Here is a 19,495-nt window from a genome sequence, read left to right as displayed (position 1 = left end):
GATTTTTCAGCTAAATACTGATTCTAATCAATTTGCTTAAATTCATTCTATATTACTTCAGACTTTGTCTTCACGAATACAATGCTTTTGTAAGGGAAAAAAAGTTTCAAAAATGTTATTTGAAATTTCATCAAACTATTTCTAAAAGCAATTAATATGCTAGGAAATACAGCATTTCCAAACCAAAGTACAAATGATACAAATGACATTACAGAAACTTTTGAATTGATTAATACAGAATACCGAAGCTATTGTCTACTACTCTGCCGTTAGACTCTTCTGTGATGTACATTTATGAAGCAACAAGAGCTAGCATCACTATGTTGGTATGTTGTTTGTCTGTGGTATAGTTCTTTTTCTTAATTAATTAAAATTGTTGAGAGACAATACATTGCTTCAGCCAGGAATTTTTCCTAAGAAAGGACTTAATTTCTGAGAAAACTTACTTGTGGACTAGATGATACAATTCTCTTAAAAATGGACTAAGAAACTGTGTGGATAACCAAACTATTGCCTACCAATTTGAAAAATCCATTTGCTCTGTGACACAATACTATAATATATCGATATAGTCTAAATGGCAAAGGTGGTAATTGTATCATCTAGCCAGCTGTAAATATAGTCACAACTTTTTCTATTACTGTCCCACTGTCTTAGGCACATTTCTATAGGTAATATATTACCTATAATAATAAATTAAAAAATTTTTCATCACGAGGTGATGAAAACACTCAGCTACAGAATTGATTATCTTAAAAATGCTTCTCACAATTTAGAGGTGCTGGATATAATGAAATGAATTAATGGTTAACTATTGACACTTTGAAATCAGCCAGCCTCCTGCTTGCTGCAGTGTGGTGTTACCAGCAGGTCCAGAGAGGTGATCAGCACTGGTTATGCCACACTAGCTGAGCACTGTGTCTGGTTTGGGGCAGAGACACGAACATGCAGGAGGGAGTCCAGCAAAGGACCACAAAAAAGATGATGAAGGGACTGGAGCATCTCTCACACAAGGAAAAGCTGAGAGAGCTGGCACTGTTCAGCCTGCAGAAGGCTCAGGGGAATCTTACCAATGGATATCTGAATGGAAGATGTGACAAAACCAGAGACAACAGGCACACATGGAAACACAGAAGGGTCCCCCTTGAACAGCCAGAAACACTTTTTTACTGTGAGGGTGACCAAACCCTGGCACAGGAAGGTGGTGGAGTCTCCATACTTGGAGATGTGGTCCTGGGCAACCAGCTCTGGGTGGCCCTGCTTGAGGAGAGGGGTTAGACCAGACAATCTCTAGAGGTCCCTCCCAAACTCAGACATGCTGTGTGTGAGTTGCTGTATGTATACATGCTGTATGTGGGTGCAGCATCACCAGCGTATTTTTTTTCTGTGAAGCTTCCAGGCAACAACTCTGCTGTATTGTTTCATCTGGTGAAATACAATGGAAAAGATAGCCAAATGATCCCTCAGAGAGCTAATCCTTATCAGCTCAATGCAAAGCTGAGCAAGTGCAAACAGTAATACTCAGTTTAAGGTCTAGTCTATCTGAACAAAGATGCATTGATGTTTCTGCAGTATGTTGCCTCCAAGTATTTGGTCAGCATCTTGAATCCTCTTAAGATTGAGGACTGGCCTCAGGATGTGTAGACTCATCACTTTATTGTGCAGCAGAGAGATGCTGCTGCCTTCTCCCTTCAGATTTATGTCTTGCAGGTACTGTCACTGAGCTGGGCAACTCTTAGACAGTACCTATTATTGCCTGGCAGAACTCTTCAAGCCAGCTCTTGCAAACCCCATTTTTGGAGCCTCATGCTCTCTTTTTTACAGAACATAGTCAACCACTTTATCACTGAGCCCTGGAACAGGACTCTCAGTTTTATATGCCCTAATCTTTCAAAATTCAGGAAAAAACACTATGGAAATTGTAAGTCTGTAACATATATGTGAGTGTATATATACGTATGTACATAAGTGTAAAGGGTAAACTTTAATTATTATCTAATTATATAATTTGCATCATTGCTACACTGGAAATATTTTATACTACTTAGCTTGCCTTTATAACCCCATTTACTGATTATATAATTAATATAAATATGTGACATTTTCCTTTAGATTATCATCTTCAAAATGTACTACACATAAGAGGAGGACTTTGTTACTACATCTCTCATATTTTGCACATAAAAATACAATGCAAAATGTTCTTATGGGCATATTTTTATTAAACATGAAATGTAACACATCCATCAATATTTTCAGCAGTTCTTAGATCAAATTTTGTATTTTTCCCTATAAATTAAAAAAGTTGACTATTTAAATGCCATTAATACACAGGCGATAGAACACTTTTCAAAATGAAGATGATAGCCCTGAATTTGCATAAATTACATTACTGGTCAGTCTTTTATTTTGATGTTTTAAAATTCAGTTAACAAAATGACTTCCCAAAGAAGAGAGATGAAACAAGAAAAGACAAATCTTCATAAAGGAGTAAGGCCACTGTGGCTAACTCTGTGTCATCAGAGTCAATACAGTAGTCACTTTCAATTTCCTAGTTGTCTTGAGGTTTGAAGTTGGTTCCACTAAGGCAAATGCATTTTAGGATGTCCCAGAATGACCAGATGTCTTAGTTGCAAGACCAGTTCTTTTGACTGATTGGCCATCTGACTGACAGATGGCCTTACTTCAGAGCCAGATGACTCATGGCATCAGACACCTCCATAGTGACTTGTGCTGAAGTACTTGCTGGCACAATCTTCAGGTAAATGTCATACTGTTGGTCCAAGCCAAGGTAACTGTCACTCATGAGATACAGTGTGTAGATACACCTAAAAGGTAAAAGCAGAATTGTTACTTTGGAAATTAGGTCTTGACTACTCGGAAAAGATAATAATTAAGAGAACTTAATTTGTAAACTTGTCATACTTTCCAGGAGTTTCTGGAGTATAAAAAGCAACAGAAACAGTATTTCGATTTCTGACATATCCAGTTCTTTTCAGGGCGATGAGTTCTTTTTTATCGACTTCTCCCAATATCAAAAACCATCCTTCATCCTTAACTTTGGGGAATCGAGGAGCAATTGCTTTACTGTCCTGCTTTCCCTGTTGGGGAAAAGAAACAGCTTAGGAAAACTAGAAATACCCTTTCCAAAATGCCATTCCTCCTTGAATGAAAAACACCTTGAAAACACATTGTTATGAATTGTTATGTAAGATTATAATTTTGCCAGACTAAAATATTGTTGTTTTTTCTTTCTAGATGAAGGGTTTAAAAAAAAAAATCATAGTCCACAGATAAAAATCCAGAATATGAGATACAATTCCACTTATTTTGTAAACTACTAAAATTTGAATGGAAATAGGGTTCCCTTTCTGTAATTTAATCTAATATATTTTGAATGTTATTCTCTGCAGAAGGGTTAATTGTAAACCTAGTGTCTTTATTTAAAGCTAAACAACATTGTTCAAGATTAATATAAAGAAAAAAACAGCACGAGAAGTATTTATTTGAGGTTGACATAACAAAAGGAAAGATTATTTCAGTTATTCTTTAAGACAGTGACTTTACTGCTGGAAGCTGAAGGCAGAATGATGCACAGTCAATCAGCATTCATTTTGTGTTTTGTAGAGGGAAAGGTTTTTAAGATTTATACAGAAGAAAAAGCACCACCACAGCAATGAAGCTTTAGAAACAGTTTGATCCAGCTGTTTCTTACAAAAGAGGGATCAAATTGTAGGAGAGGTTTATAAAACAGTGATCACTGCATGAAATGCTTCTGCTCCTCTCTTTTCCATGGCTTCTGGCTAGGAAAAGTCTCTGTTGGTAACTGGCACAGCAAATAGAATGATGTATGGCTGACCTTTGACTCTTTGTCCTTCCTAAAATAAGACAGTTTCCCCTTGCAGTTATGGTGAACCTGCTGTAGTCAGGACAAGAAGTCTTTGGGGAAATAAGAATATTTTTCAAATATAATTCTTGACTAATTTAACTTCAAGATTTTCAACAGAACATATGCATCTCCATTACTATTTTTATCAAAATGAAATTGTCTGAAGAGTCTCAGAAGTAACATCTAAAACTGTTCTCCACTTGTATCTTGAGCTCTTCTACATATCTTAACAAAAATGATGGTAATTATAATTCTTAATTGTTTGAAGTGTTAGAAAAATTAATTAGCAAAACTATAATCACGGTGGTCCATATGCCAGTCATGGTATGTAAATGACAGAAAAGGGCATCTATAAATAAGTGACAGCTACAGTGCCAGCAGTGCCCAGTGTGAATGCAGGAGGCACGGTCTAACTCTTCCAAGAGCTGACAAGCAGGTACCTCAAGCTTCTGCTGCTGGAGGCAGAGCAGGAGGAAACCTGTGCAGCTGCTGGAGTTTCTGGCTTCGCACATGAAGACCTGCTGAGGGCCCAGCAAGGGGATGTGCTTTAACTGGGAAAAGGGGTGGGACTGAAGTGTAGGTGTGAGAAAGAATTGTATGTGAAAGTTGTTCTAGGAGCTGCTCAAAAAAGCACAAAGTATAAAATATAAGGAAAACATCCTCAGTAAAGGCCTGAAGATGTGTTATGAATAGAAACATATTTAAAGGTATGAGACTGGTATGCAGTTTGGGTGCACCTGGGAATACAATCGGGAAGCTTATAAACCAGTTTGAATTTTTTTCATTGACTTGAATTGGTCTAGGATTTTACCTTAAGAGCCTATTAACTATCCTATTGCAACCCAAAAATAAACATCTGCTTCACTACTAATAAAGAAAAGCCTTTGAAAGTGTTTATAACTCAAATAATACTCAAACCATAAAAACCCCTTTTATACTGTATAAAGCATCATTGATAATATAAATATATTATTGGACACTTGTGTACTTGGGAAAGAAATGATAATCTACCTGATACCCCATCTGGGTTCTCTGCAGATTTATTTGGAGCACATACTCTTGATCAGCATGCAGTTTGATCCATCTTTTTTCATCTCGTGTGTCTGTTGTCAAAGAAGGAACAGGTACTTCATTCTGCGGCTGAGCCGGGTCATCCCAACTGCCCTTAATGCTCAGACTGACATTTAGAATTGGCAAACGGCACAAGAAATTCCAAGCCTGTAGAAAAAACAGATCCCTGTGGATTACAGGACAATCTATGCAATCATTGTCACTGTAACAATAACAATTCAATGTGCAGTCCACATATTTATTCCATATTAATATTTTATTGTGTATTAGAATATCATATATAATCATATGACTCTCAATCATAAGCATAAAATACTTTTCATTAATCTCTTATGCGACTTTCTTCTTAGCAAATAAAACAAACGTGAAACTCCTCAAGCACGTTACACATGCCTCACTAAGACTACTAATGTCTGAACACAGGAAAAATTCCTTACTGCTCCCGATTAAAGTACTTTTTTTCCCTATAAGCCACTTAAAAACTAGTATAATTAAGTTTTAAATTAAACTTCCTTAGCATAATCCATAAAGAACAAGCCACTGCAGTGCTAATTAGCAATAGGCAAACCTCAGAGAGTTCAGAGGATCAGTTCAGATAATTAACCAAAAGTTCAACTGCATATCCAAAGTTATCCCTATTTTTTTAAGTTTTTCTCATGAACTTTAGTTCTTGGTGTCCTCCTGAGGAATTTTAAGTCTCTGTGGTTTCTGTTGAACTGCAACAGGTCCTCAACTTTCTTCTATCCTTGTGCAGAGAACTGTTAGAGGATACAATTTGCGTAGCTGAATATGACACTCTCTTGACCTTAAAAAGGCATCCTGAATATTCAGCCCTAAGTCTCTCTCATTTTGGTCTCTATCAGACAAGGAAAAGCATCTCTGAGAAGCTGGGACAAAAATGGAAGGGAGTAATGCAGGCTTTCATTTAGTAAAAAAGAAAATCAGCATGTTCACTCAATGAAATTTGTTAGGAAAAATACATGGGATTGGCTGTGGAATGGAGGCAGTGATTTGTGGCCTTACTGTGGCTGAAAAAGATGGATGAGGCTGACACTGGAGTAAAAAACCCAGAAGACCAAGAACCACCCTCTGCCCTGCTGTTGTTCCCCTCCACTCCCAGAACAAAACAGGAATCAGCATATATGGAAAGCTAGAGGGTGGGAAGTAGAAGGAGGAAAGAAGAATATTGATCTTGGTACAGAGCCATCAGATGCCAAAATGGGAACTTGTGGGAATGAAGAGGGTAGGCATTGTTGCATACTATCGTGGAACAGAAATGTTTTATCTGGAAAAAGACTAAAGCATATTTTATTTTTTAAGTATTAGTTTGACCATCTTGTGTTTCAACAAAATGTATTTTCATTTAGATTGTGCTTGATGTGTCTGATTACTTTTTCTGTGCTGGAAGGCCTAGAGCCCTAATAAAAGCTCAGTTTGCTTCTTGCAGACATCACTGCCATGAGACATGCTGACAATAACAGTATATGGATACTATGGATACATAATTAGGGATACAGTAGCCAGGGTAAGCCAACCTAAGGTTGCACTGCGGTGGTGCTGTCCCTCTCTCCAGTGTCTTCCCTGCCAGCTAGCTGTCCCCTCTCCATCACTGGTATGTTGGCATCACCATGCTGGGATTGTGCACCTAGATGGATCATCTTGCTAATCATTTTGGTGACAGCATGAACTTAGGTCAGCATAAAGCTGATTGTGGAAGCATATTCTCTAATCCTATAACTCTGAATAAGCATGAAGCTCCAGTGCCACTGAAAGAAGTGGTTCAGCCTCCTCCCCTGCTGGCACAAACATTCATGTAGCCACTTGGCTACAGGCCATTTCGCCTGTCAGTGACAGGGTTGATATGATCCCTCCTCCTCCCCTGTCCCCAGATGCTCATTCCCACCTCCTTGCCTGAACCAAACACAGCGTTTGTGCAGCTGTGCGGTGAGCTGGGTCAGGGGAGGTGAAAACGGCACGGGGAGGGCAGGATTGCCTATTTAGGCTGCAGCATAGGCTTATTTGGATTAAAATGGCTGTATTATCAGAGCCCGGCTGAACCAAATGAGAAAACTGATTTAAGCTAAAAACTAATCTCTCTCTCTCTCTCTTTCCTCTTCCGTGTGCTGCATGAACAGCTGTGTCTGTTCAATGGAGAAGGTGGGAAGGGCCAGCTGTGAATGCTCAGGAACGGCAGTGCAAAAGCAGGGGACATGGATGAATTGCACTGATATTCTTAATGGTGTCTGAGCTAAGAAAGGACAGAAAAATTGTAACAGAAACTAAACAGTTAGAACTTTATGTGAAAATATATCCCCCTCTGTCCCAGCTCTGAAGCGAAAAGGGGAAAAAAGGCAGCACTTTGAAGAAGGATTAAAAAACACACTGACATTCTTAATGAATTAATTATTGCCAGGATTTTGATACATTTGACAAAAGACTACTTAAACCACCTCCAGCAGATCACACTGGATGACAACTTGAGTTGTAACATCTCAACTGGCAAATGATTTTATGTTTAATGTAAAAGTTTTTAAGAAGAAATTTACTGTAGAAACTCTATAGAGCTACTCTGGGAGAGTCTCCGTGCATCTAAGCAGTTTACTTCTGCTGTGCTCAGGAGAGGCATCCTAATATATACCAATATTCTGTTATACTTTAGATATCATTTAACTTGAAAACTTTTATGTGTACTCTCTCAGAGGACAAGACCTGTTACAAATACGTTAGAACAAAGTCTAATTTCAGTAGAGATCACAATGTATGAACTCCTTTAGTAGAATTACCTGTAACTTTCCCCACAGTCTGGTGAAGACTGATTTGGGTTGGTTTATACCATACAACCCAAACACAGACTATTTCTCAAAGGCTGTCATGTCCTTATGTAGCTTTCACAGTGCAAACTGAAGCAACTCTGAGTAACTTTCTAATTAGATAAGAAAGTAGATGTAATATGTCATCTGGTCATTAACAGTTGGATTTGATGACGTTAAAGGTCTATTCCAAACTAAAGGATTCTATGATTCCTTGATTTTACAGGCCTTGTGTATTTGAAAATTAAAGGCCAGGTTAGAACTGCTTGATCATTGGTACAGTATGAACAGTAGGCTGTCTTTTTATCATCCATGCAATGTGGAGAAATGAAGAAATGCTTTTCTCACCAAGGGAAAAAAGTCAAGTAGTCATAGCTGAAAATGAAAGAAGATTATAGGAACACAGATACTTCCAGAGTAAAAGTAGGTAATACTACGGTAGGGATAATATTTATTTTCAATATTGAAGTTTATTTGTTCTCTTTCAATAATATCAATATCAACTTAATATTTTAGAAGGTGCCTAGTGTCTAAGTGACTTAAAACTAGAAAAGATTTGTTAAAGATATATGATTCAGAATGAATCACTGAAACAAACATAAAGCTTCGACCAAGGATTGGGGTTAGTCTAAATGAAATGAACTGAAGCTTTTGAATTTAGGCTGCCAGCTTTTAAAGCCCCACTGACTTTCAATGAGGTTTAGAATTATAACACTAACTTTTGGAAAATTAAACTCAGGCTCCGAAGTCACTTAGTTATTTTTTGACAATTTTACTGGGGTTTTTTGCTGTATAGGAGGACAAAAGCACACATTACCTCCTTTTAAATATGTCAACAGGCCCAACATGTGCATGTACATATAAACTATATGTTCACCTACCAAGCCCATAGATTTAAATCATAATCACGTGAGAAATTCTTCATGAACCTTTGGCAACATGATTAGTATTTTTGCCAATAATCTGTCTCCCCAGGACCTAGCCTAATATTCCAAATCCATGAGCAGCTTCAAGAGTGCTATTTAAAAATTAATTATCAATCTGCTTAAAAGACATTTTCTTCTTTCCAAATGTGAAATTTCTTCCTTTTCCTGTCTACCTGAAATTTATGTAAAGCTCAAGCAGTTCTCACCAGTTTCCTGCTAGTAACAGGTTTAAGATATGAGTTCATTATACTTTCAGTGAGAAGTAAATGGTTTGTTAGGAAAAGAATGTTTTTGGCAATTTAGTGGCATACTTACCACTTTATTTGACTCTGTTCGTGTCTGTGCCAGAAGGCTAGGCTTAAACTCTGTACTCTGATATTCTTTCTTTATAGAAAACAGATCATACAGATGCATTCATTATTGAAGAATTTTTCTCTTGGTTGGCCCTTGCCTCTGTGAGCACTGAAAGACTTTACATATGAAGACACCCAACAGGCAGTCTCAATCTGAATTTTAATTCTGTGCAAGTTACTACAATAGTTTTTTTCCCTGAAAAAAATACTGCAAAGAATATAATGTATTGGTATAAAATTTTTCATATTTGTAATGACCTACACAATATAGTCATGGCTTTGCTATTCCCAGTATGGCCATTCCTAGCTAATGGAAATAAAACTTTCTTCTTATGTGATGCCAAGACAGTATGTTCTTCCCTCTTACATGCATCTGTATTTACAAACACAGACATATAGAGGCATAGAGTCATTCACAGTGTGAGTGTACACACCACATACACACAACCTATTTTTGAAGAAACTGCTAAGACATTTCAATACCAGCCAAACATATTTATCTGAGGATTAATCTTCATCTATTGAATCAGACGAGAACACTGCCATGCATACAATTATTTAATTAGCAGCCAAATCCTCTGCCAGTCAGCAGCCGTTCCAGGCATACTGATGGGGCAGTACATGCAAATCTCACAGTAGTACTGCTTTTTCTCATTACTACTGCAATTAGCACTTAAATTGATGCTTTAAACATACTAATTTCTGGAATAATTCAGGATTTGTATGTTACCTGGGATCGCCTCACTGCAGAGACGACACCAGATTGCTACGCAAATTGAAGCACTTTTGAGCCAAATAACCATCATCATATCAGACAGAACCAATTTGCATTTGCTTTTAAAGATAACAGAATGGCAATTTATGCAAATAAATTAAGTAAGTTTACTTCTGAGTTCTCCCTGAACTAATTATAACAATGTTCTAATTTTTTATCACATCTAAAAGTTGGACTGAAATCAATGTATATTACGTTAGAAATCTGTTGTTAAAGGAAGCCTTTTTTTGATGTCAATATATTTTCTTAATTCAAAATTTTGATGTTAATTTGGTTACAAATGCAGATGTCTGTTATAGACATTTAAGTACTTTTCTTCTTGTTTGCATACCAGTAAAAGGTTTAACTGAAGCTGAACAGTCAAACACAGGACATATTGCTGTCCTTTTAAATATTCAAATAAAAAAACATTTGAAGTATAGCTTTTGAAGTTTTCATCTTTCATACATTTATTTCAAATCAATAGGTTTAGCATGTGATGAAGGCTATGGAACATAGCTGTCCTTTGCTGGGAATCAAACTGAAAATCAAACTGAAAATAAGACTCTAGCAGCCTCAACATTTTGTAATAGTATTTTTTTCTCTCCCCTATGAAGTGTAAAATTTTCATCTCCTTTTTCTGTTTCAAATAGAAAGTGAGTGCTGGATCCTTTACTAAGAGTATTCTCAGAAAAAAGGGTGTTTGACAGACCACTTCAGAAACCAGCTATGATGACATTTGCAATGCATGTATTCCTAGTGCAGAGCTGGCTATGAAAAGGTGGATAACACTCAGCCAGACTAAACGGCCTAGAGAAGTATCTTTAGAGCAGAGAGATGTGGTAATATTAGCCATAAACCAGACTCTGTTACTGGTTAGCAGGGAATTAATGAGAATAATATTAAAAAATCAGGCAGAGAAGAACTTTTGTAAAGCTAGCAGTACCTTGAAATTAGAGCAATGATGTGTTGCACTTCATACAGAACATCACGTGATATTTACTGAGGGGAAGTAGAGAGAGTATTTCTTTTCCTAAGTACTCTTCCTTTCCAATCACATTGATAGTAATCATGAACAGAAAGTGTTACCTGTGAAATGTGTGCTGTTTGCAACTCACTGTCCAAAATGCAAGCAAAAACATTCTCTTTTCCTTCACAGGCAGCCATTAGTTCGGGAAGACACTCAATAGGTCCTTGGTAACCTCCATGTACACTCTTCCTTTGGCCTTGGCTCCACTTCCTGATACAGACAGAAAAACATATGCCCAGGGAGGGAAAGCAAACATTTGTATTCAGTTGTTTTGGTGGTATAACTCAATACTGGTTTCTGTTATTAAAGGCTGGTCATTTATTTTTGGTTACCATTAATTACTGCATCATCTAGGCATCTATAGAGCTTAGCATTATCTATGATGTTAAGAAGGATACTAATGTAGTTTTATAATGGATTAAAATAAAGAGATAATTAACATACAGAGTTAGATTTGTTAGGACTTGGAACCCTTCCAGTGATCTCTTGTTAATTTGTCTGGAATCACGGTTCTCAAAATAATCTGTGGGGGTTAATTAATCAATGAATATTGAAAACAGAAACAGAAAATCCATTTGGGAAAGCATCACTGTGAAAGACAGAGTTCTGCTTCTGATTCGTTAATGAACATTCTCAGGCACAACAATGACATTCAAACACAATCAGCAGTTGGAACTGGAAAGAAATTGCAAAACTGTTAATGCTTAAAGGAATTACATACCGAAAAAGGTAAAGATGCTGTAGCTCTATATTGGGCAAAGTAAGCAGGGAAGAGTCATGTATCCATCTACCCTGAACCACCATCTGCACCAGACTAGTTATATTCAGAGCAGTCACCAGCCAGCCATGATGTGCTGCAACATCCAGCATTGCCTAATCAAAGGAGACATATATTACAAAAAAAAAAAAAAAAAAAGAATGCAAATATAATTGTGTACCTGGTTCATACAAGTAAGAACATGGTTATTTAATGTTTAACGTATAGGGATTTCTAGGCCTTCAACATAGGAATTTATTTCAACCCTTACTGATGGCAGTAGACATCTTTTGATTCAACCTTGAAAAAGATGAGTTAAATCCTGTATCATCATCATCAACAACTCTAACTCTTCAGAAGGTAATTTACACCATGTTTTTGGGGTGAGAACAGAAGGTAGTATCTATTCCTTACAAATAACTGCTCTTGTACATAAACCAACAGAATGAACAGAATAAATCTCAACGTTAACTGTAACAGAAGTAGTTACAATTAACTGCAGTATTTGTTTATATTCTGACATGACAGCTGTCTCAGAATTATATAATTATTCAAAAATCCTTGAACTATTTAAGAACACTACCAATATATTCACATTTGTTCAAAAATTAATACTTATTTACCATTAGCAGTTATTCCCATTGGAACTTAAAGACTTAAAAAAATTCCTTGAATTGGGCTAGATAAAACCACTAAAATTTAGCTTAATGAGCATTTTTGAGGTTCTGTTCAGCATTGACACCTAACTTGAAATCTTGAAGAAAGCTTATTAAATGGCTTGAGAATGTCTTGAGAACGAGGGATGTACTTTCCAAAGCACACAAGCAAAGAAAAAACCACTATCCAGCTATACATCAGACTTCAAAGTGTTAACAATCATCCTGCCTTCCATGTCTCATGAGTTTCTGTTCCACTTCTATATCCCATGTTTTGGCATTACAAACAAAAGGTATATTATAAGTAACACTAGTATAAAGATTCTAAAGCTAATTAATTATGGATTTTGCATTGTGAATGGCTCTCTGGACATGAAAACATTGTTCTGCATGCTTTTTTTCTTGACTGCACTTAAATTCTGTTTTGTTAGTTTGAAAGGGAATTTAGGAATTCTTCCAAAGGAAAATGGACCAAACATGAACTGGTAGTTTCAACATCTATTTTTTTTTTAATAGCAAATGCAGTTATTCAAATATATGGTATACTTTCAACTCTCTCTAGAGTACATTGAAAGAATTATTATGACTTATAGAAGGATTTCAGCTGGTGAAGAAAATGATGCGATGTTAGTTGTCTTGGTTATTTTGTTTTTCAATACCATTACGATCACAATAAAGTGTGGGTTCTCATATTACAACAATAATTCAGTAGAAAGTCATGTATTTAAAGGTAGTTTGCCACGTAGGAAATTTGGAGTTTGATTAAAATTTTTTTTAAAGAAATCAAAGAAAGAATCTGGTATATTGAATGGTTTCAACACTTTAAATACTGTCTTGGTGTTAGGAGAGTTCAGTTTGATTCTACGACTAGGCTTCAGATGTTTCCATGGGTTTTTCTTGTAAACACAAATGATATTGTTTGATACTTACTTAGACAGCAGATACCTGCATCATTTCAACTTATTTCCAGCCACTAGTGTAATGAGAAGAAGCTGTCTATGTAAGTCTTTACATTTAATCAAATGTTTTACAGACAAACAAAAGGCAGCATTTACTTAAGGCAAACTAAACAGTGAAATCTTCTTTAAACAAAGGAATTGTTTACACACGCAGAGCTATTTCAATTAAATTACACTGATTCTAGAGAAATACTGACTTTAAAGACACAAGTTAGTTTCACTCCTGGCCAGTCACACAGTTTATATTAGCAGTTTACAATGCAATTTCAACAGGTTTTTTTTCCAGATCAGGGTGATAAGATCAGTGACACTTAGAAAAATATTTAAAGTGTTACCCTGTATTACTCAAATGTTGTCTCATTTCTCACAAATTGTGGATAAAGTGCCTTTCAGCTAATAAAGATCTACATTTAACATTAGTCTTTTCTTTTCGAGGAAGAGTCATAGTACCCTGAAACCCTCTAAAACAACATTCCTAGTGACCCTAGAACTAGGACCTCACAACAGTGCCTTACTGGTTTTCTTTTTTCTGTCTTTTCACTTGCCTTGCCAAGGTGATTTCTAGGTAGGGTTATTTTTACCAAATAGAAAACAAAATTACATTAGAAATCACATTTGAAAGGAGCAGCTTCGTGACCTGTAGATTTCTGTGTTGGTTCACACGATTTTCAGTCAGGTAAGGGGGGAGTTGTTCTCAGCACGTATCAGACTGAAGCCCATCTTTCGAACTTACAAGGCGAGTCGCGCTTTACCTGCTTCCACATTTTAAAATACATTGAAGACTACCCATACAATACAGTCTGTGTCTCTGAATGTGTTGCTGAGACAGTGTGGTATCTGTCTCTACTCCGCTACCTGAGCTTTGTTCTTTCTTTTCTGCTATTCTGACACAGCCCGAAACATCATGTTTCTCAGTCATGAGACTACTGCATATATGTGAAGAATAATGTGTGCATAGATATCCTGCATTTTCCATAAGCAACAAGAAGAATACAGTAAATTGTATTTTTAGTCAGCACAAAGCATTGGTATTTCATAAAATACTTCTGAAGATACATGCATAACGTTGCTTTCATTGTTTCTTTTTCCTTTTTTTTTTTTAATCTATCCCTCTCCCCCCCTTTTAAAAAAGGTTTGAAAAGGGGTAAGGAAGAGAGAAGATGTAAGAGAAAGATAAATCTAAAATGAGCCATACACTGAAATTAACTGGAGGATCCTTTCACATAGAAAATCTCCTAGAAATTGATAGAGGCCTACAGATAGATATCCCGTAGGGAGTAAGGAAAGCCTGTATGTGTGAGACTCTGTGTTCCACATTGTTAAAATGAAACCACATGGCAAATCCTCTTTTCCTACTTATTTTCTGCTTCTTCACCCATAGAATTTATTCACAGCATCACACACACATGTGAAATCCAAGACAGTGACATTGTGAAAAAGTCAGAACAATGGTAAAGTTGGCTTGTTTCATCTGCTGCCTTGGAAACCCACACACATTTAATTTTCCACTAAGTGTAAAACACATAGATGCTTGATACTTAAAAGGTTACTGAAATTCCTATAAATAATCAAGGTAACAAATTGAGTCATTCCCCTATTTCCAAATGTGAATGTAAGCAACTAAATAAAGAATATAATATAGAAGACAAAAAGTTTAAGTATTTAATACTTATTTTATCTGATGAATAACATATTTAGTCCCTCTGATTTATCCAGTTGCTACCTGTTTGGTTTGCTGTTGTTATTTTTAAGTATAATTTTATAGAAATTAGTGGCTTCTTTAACTCTTACATTGCAAAGAAGAAAGCAATTTCTAAATATCTTATAGCTGATACTATTGGAACAGATTAAGAGTATTATTCTAAACTGAGAAATGGTACAAATTGGTTATCTGCTTTTCTAGCCTCAGAATTTCAAACCAACAAGAGATAATTTCATCGCAGAGAAAAAATTAAGAGAAGAGGACAGTGAGTTGAAGAAGTGAAACAGCAACACAGTAAAGATGCTTTTACTTACAGAAAAAACCCATAAACATATTTTTTGGTAAACCAACAAATTAAAAAGGAAAAAAAAAAGCCCTAAGACCACTACTTTTTAACCTAAAGTAGAAATGATGGCGGAAATAGGTAGAGTCAAGGGAAGTATTGCTTGTTATAATGGAGAATATGTTTACCATTATCTTATTTGGGGCTCCTTCTGCATTTAGAAGAATAATAGCAGAGGCCTATACTCAGATGGGTTTTCATGAAAGATTCAGGCAAAAGCTTTCAAGCTTTCCAAGTGTCATACTCGGACAACTACACAGTAATAATAGCAATTAGGGACACCTCCTTTACATTTTGTCTGTCACTATCAAAAATAGCTTGGCTTTTACTAAGCAACAATCTATTAACTATGGCAGGGGTAGGCAAAAAATGCCAATGCTTAACAATTGATTGATGTAGATATACCTGTTAGGTATGGCAAAAATTCTCATTCTGATGATATTCAGAATTGAATGTCAAAATGTTTGGATCAAAATCTTCCTATTGCTTTCATCATTCCAGGAGTGCATTAAGATGAAACCCTCAGGATCTATGATCAGGTTCTCATCTTCTTATTTTCAGGAGCAGCAGATGGTTATCCTTAAATACTGAATGATTTAAACTGATCAAACTGTACCTTTCTGGTCCAACATGAAGCTGAGATTTAACAGTCTGTCTCCTTCTAGACAAAGTTATTACTGATGTTTGGAATTTAAATTATGGTTTATAACTCCCTAGCTTGAGGGAAAGCAAAAATGGAGGCAGGATGTTGGAGACGTGGGTGTGTGGCACGTTCACGGATAGCAAAACACACTGATAATAAAACATTGATTTTCTCTGGTGTTTTTAAGCACTCTGAATATGCACTCAAAATAACAGATACTAAATTGTTCCATAATGAACTTACACCGCCCATTCACCACCCTACCCATTTTTGTCTAGCAACCAAAACATCCTGATTGCAAAAGCCTTTATTTCAGAAATTTTTTGCGAAGTTTTAACACTGTTTTTGGTATTACTTTCACATCCTTCATTTGAAAGTCAGATACACTGGATCACTTGTATGACTGGGTAGGTGGCAGGGGACCAGAGACTGTACAACTAGCAGAATTTCTGATCTACTCAAATGATTTAAATAGCTTCTTCCTTTAAGATAAGTTATTGAACTGTTAGAATGAAACAGCTTGCATCTTATTAACAGAGACTGCATACTGCTTGGAATAATTTCTTCTGTTTGAAGTCAACTGTCATATAACTGAATACACTAAGCATGTCTACTTAAATCCTGTAAATATAAGTTTACTGTAAACAGTGTAAATAAAAATGTTAATATTTTGTGGATAAATTATATTTAAGGGAAGTGTCAATGAAGCTACAATGATAACTGCTCTGGATACAAAGGCAACCTAAAGAAATGTAAGAAGTGCCATTGCAGTTGAGAATTACACAACTTTACTCAGCTAAAAGCTGGCTGCTTACAGTGATACCATTGGTGGATGGGGGGGCTGATGCTCCAAGTGTATTCAGGGTAAGTTACATGGCTCAAATTTATCTACTCTTAAAAGGTTAATTTTATTTTTTGTATCAGTGCTTCACAGACTATGACACTTTCATGAGCACCTTTATTCATGAAACTGAAGTTTGGTACACTAATGTAAACAGTCCTCTATGCAGAAAGACTTTCACCTTAGACTTGAAAGTTTATGAATACATAAATCCAACACATTCTCAGTCAAAAAAATACAAGTTTTATTCTGCAGTGATGCTTCGAGGAAGGGAATGGGTATTTAAATTAAATAGAGTGTGCAAGATTAAAATACTTCAAACTCTTACTGCACAGTTACATCAATAAGCAGAGTTAAAACTGGTTGGGTTTTGTACCTGAATTTATTTTGTTTAGCATTCCAATAATAAATAATCAGAATATCCCCACTGTTGTCCTTGCTGCATACTAATGAAAGTTCTGCTGTCTAGGACTAGAAATCAGTTAGAAATACAAGTTTAAATCCATAGATCTATTAAAATCATTAGAATGGTGCCTAATGACAGCTCTTTAAGACTACAGAGTTTATATGACAAATATTTATAGATAACAATAGGTAAAAATATGTGCATTTTACCCACTTTCCTAAAAACCGAATTCAGAATAATAATAAATCTTTTTTGCACATGCTTCAAATGTAGGAAGCCTTCCAATATGTAAGATTGTATTATGATCCTCATGTGACCTGATATTGTACCAATATAAGTAAAATATTTTTTCAGATGTTAAAGCATGCCATGTACTCTAAGTTTCATGTTTTTATACACATCATGATTAAGATGCTTCAATTATATATCCCAGAAACAGCAACTGACTTGAAAAGTTGGAATTTATTTGAAGAAGTCTTACAGAGGGTTTAAGGTCACTACTTTTGGTATGTTACATATCAGCAAAACAGGCTATCTACAACACCTTTGCATTTCAGAGGTGTAATCTAAAATTATGTTTTAGAAATGTTTTAATTTGGGGATGGGGAGGAGTTCTTTCAGTTCATTTAAATTATCCTTGTACATCTGCGTAGTTTCAGCCTATGCAGCACCACCCCTTGTACTTTATCAGAGATATAGTGACTAAGATGTATTTAATGCTATTCAGGAAGAACTGCCCTCTGTATCCTCCTTCCCTTCCCTTTTTTACAAGCATATTCAGTTCCCTCTTCCATATGCTCTGCTACTCCCTAGAAGAGACTTCATTCTCCCATCATCATAAAGGTCTCACTGATGTATGCAAATTACAACCTTCCTAGCAGCTTCCTGCTTGTAAGATTCCTATCCCTATATTCATCCTTTAGCCTCCAGAGTAACATTATTAGTATTTTCAGAACCAGGGAAAGGACAAATCATTTACTCTCTACATTTAGTGGAGTGCCACTCTTGGGTTCTTACCGATTTTTTTAGTAGTATTTCTGAGATAAAAGCAGCTACAGAATGTGATACCAGCAATGTAAGCTTGATAGGGCATAACCCAACATGTTCAAACTCATTGAATATCAATATCCAATTTATTTTCAAATTATTAATTAATTAATTAGTTATCTACTATGCTAGTGAACTGTAAAAACAATAAAATGTTTTTGATAAAAATCTCGTCAATAAATCCCAGTTTCCCAAAATAAACTATGTCCTAAAGACAGCATTTGTTTCAAATATGACACAAATCTACCAAACCCATGAAATATACACAGCACCTTTCTCATAATAAACCTGCCCTTATTAAAGTCAGTTTCAAAGTACGAATGTAATATTTTGTCAATAATTAAAATTTTTGGAGTGCATTCACAAGAATCCTTTTCAACAGCAACAGTTATTCCCAGTAACTTTGTCCTGAACTTTTAGCCCCATAAGGTTAGCATTCAGGAAGCTCAGCTGCTGTCTAACAAACTTAATTAATCAAAAAGTCATTTCCGAGCTGTAACTATGAGTAAAAGTGCTTCAAGTGTGCTAGCAAGCCTACAAGTTAATCAAAATGCTAATGCAGTACAAATTAAAGTTGTGATTAACATTTCACAGTAGCTGCTTAAGTGAATTGATCACACAAATGGGTTAAGCATTACTCATTTCCTCCAGCCCCAACTGGGAAAAGGTTTGTCATGGGTGGGGGAGGGATTATACACAAGCAGCACCAAATCATCATTAAACTGTCACCAAGATGCTTCCATACATCAGTTCACTGACTATTCACAGCAAACAAAACCCCAACACCACAGCCACAAAGGTAACCCTCCCTTCTCCCACATATATACCTATACAACACAACCAGGCACAAGTAATTCCACCTCAGCACGTCCCGGTATTTTCACTACAAAGTGACCCATTGCTGTTTAGTATCTATAATTGAACATCACTGCCCAGTATATCCCCTACAAGTTTTTTGATTATTCTATTATTTCCACCCTCCTAATGTGGAAGAATAGCCATCCAACCATGAAAGCAGACAGTATTTAGGTAAAATTGCAAACATTGTGCTATCACTGGAATACTACCACATACTCAAAGAATAGGTGTAGTAGCTCAAGAGATATAGGCTCTGCTCTTCATTTGTTTCTGAAAAATCCTCTGCATTCTCAAGTTAATTTAATTCTCTTCCCTTCCTTCACTAAAGCTGCCCACTTATTGATAGTTGCCAATGCAGCCATTACACAAAAGCTCTTTCCCTGGACACTTCTGGACAAATCTTACATATGCAACTGTAAAATAGGCCTTTCCTGTAACTCCCACCACCTT

General features: G+C 36.1%; 1 protein-coding gene across 1 annotated transcript in view; it reads right to left on the bottom strand.

The window, feature by feature from the left end:
• Positions 1-2,199: 2,199 nt before the first annotated feature.
• Positions 2,200-19,495, bottom strand: part of ASCC3 (activating signal cointegrator 1 complex subunit 3) — a 263,938-nt gene continuing 246,642 nt past the window's right edge. Inside the window, 5 exon segments of the mRNA XM_032682586.1 lie at positions 2,200-2,828; positions 2,926-3,101; positions 4,901-5,107; positions 10,893-11,043; positions 11,555-11,706. Of these exon segments, the coding sequence (XP_032538477.1) occupies positions 2,681-2,828; positions 2,926-3,101; positions 4,901-5,107; positions 10,893-11,043; positions 11,555-11,706 (834 nt within the window). The 3' untranslated portion in view covers positions 2,200-2,680.

The sequence above is a fragment of the Chiroxiphia lanceolata genome, chromosome 3 (assembly GCF_009829145.1).
Source record: "Chiroxiphia lanceolata isolate bChiLan1 chromosome 3, bChiLan1.pri, whole genome shotgun sequence".
Classification (NCBI taxonomy): Eukaryota; Metazoa; Chordata; class Aves; order Passeriformes; family Pipridae; genus Chiroxiphia; species Chiroxiphia lanceolata.
This window is presented reverse-complemented; position numbering and strand designations above follow the sequence as displayed.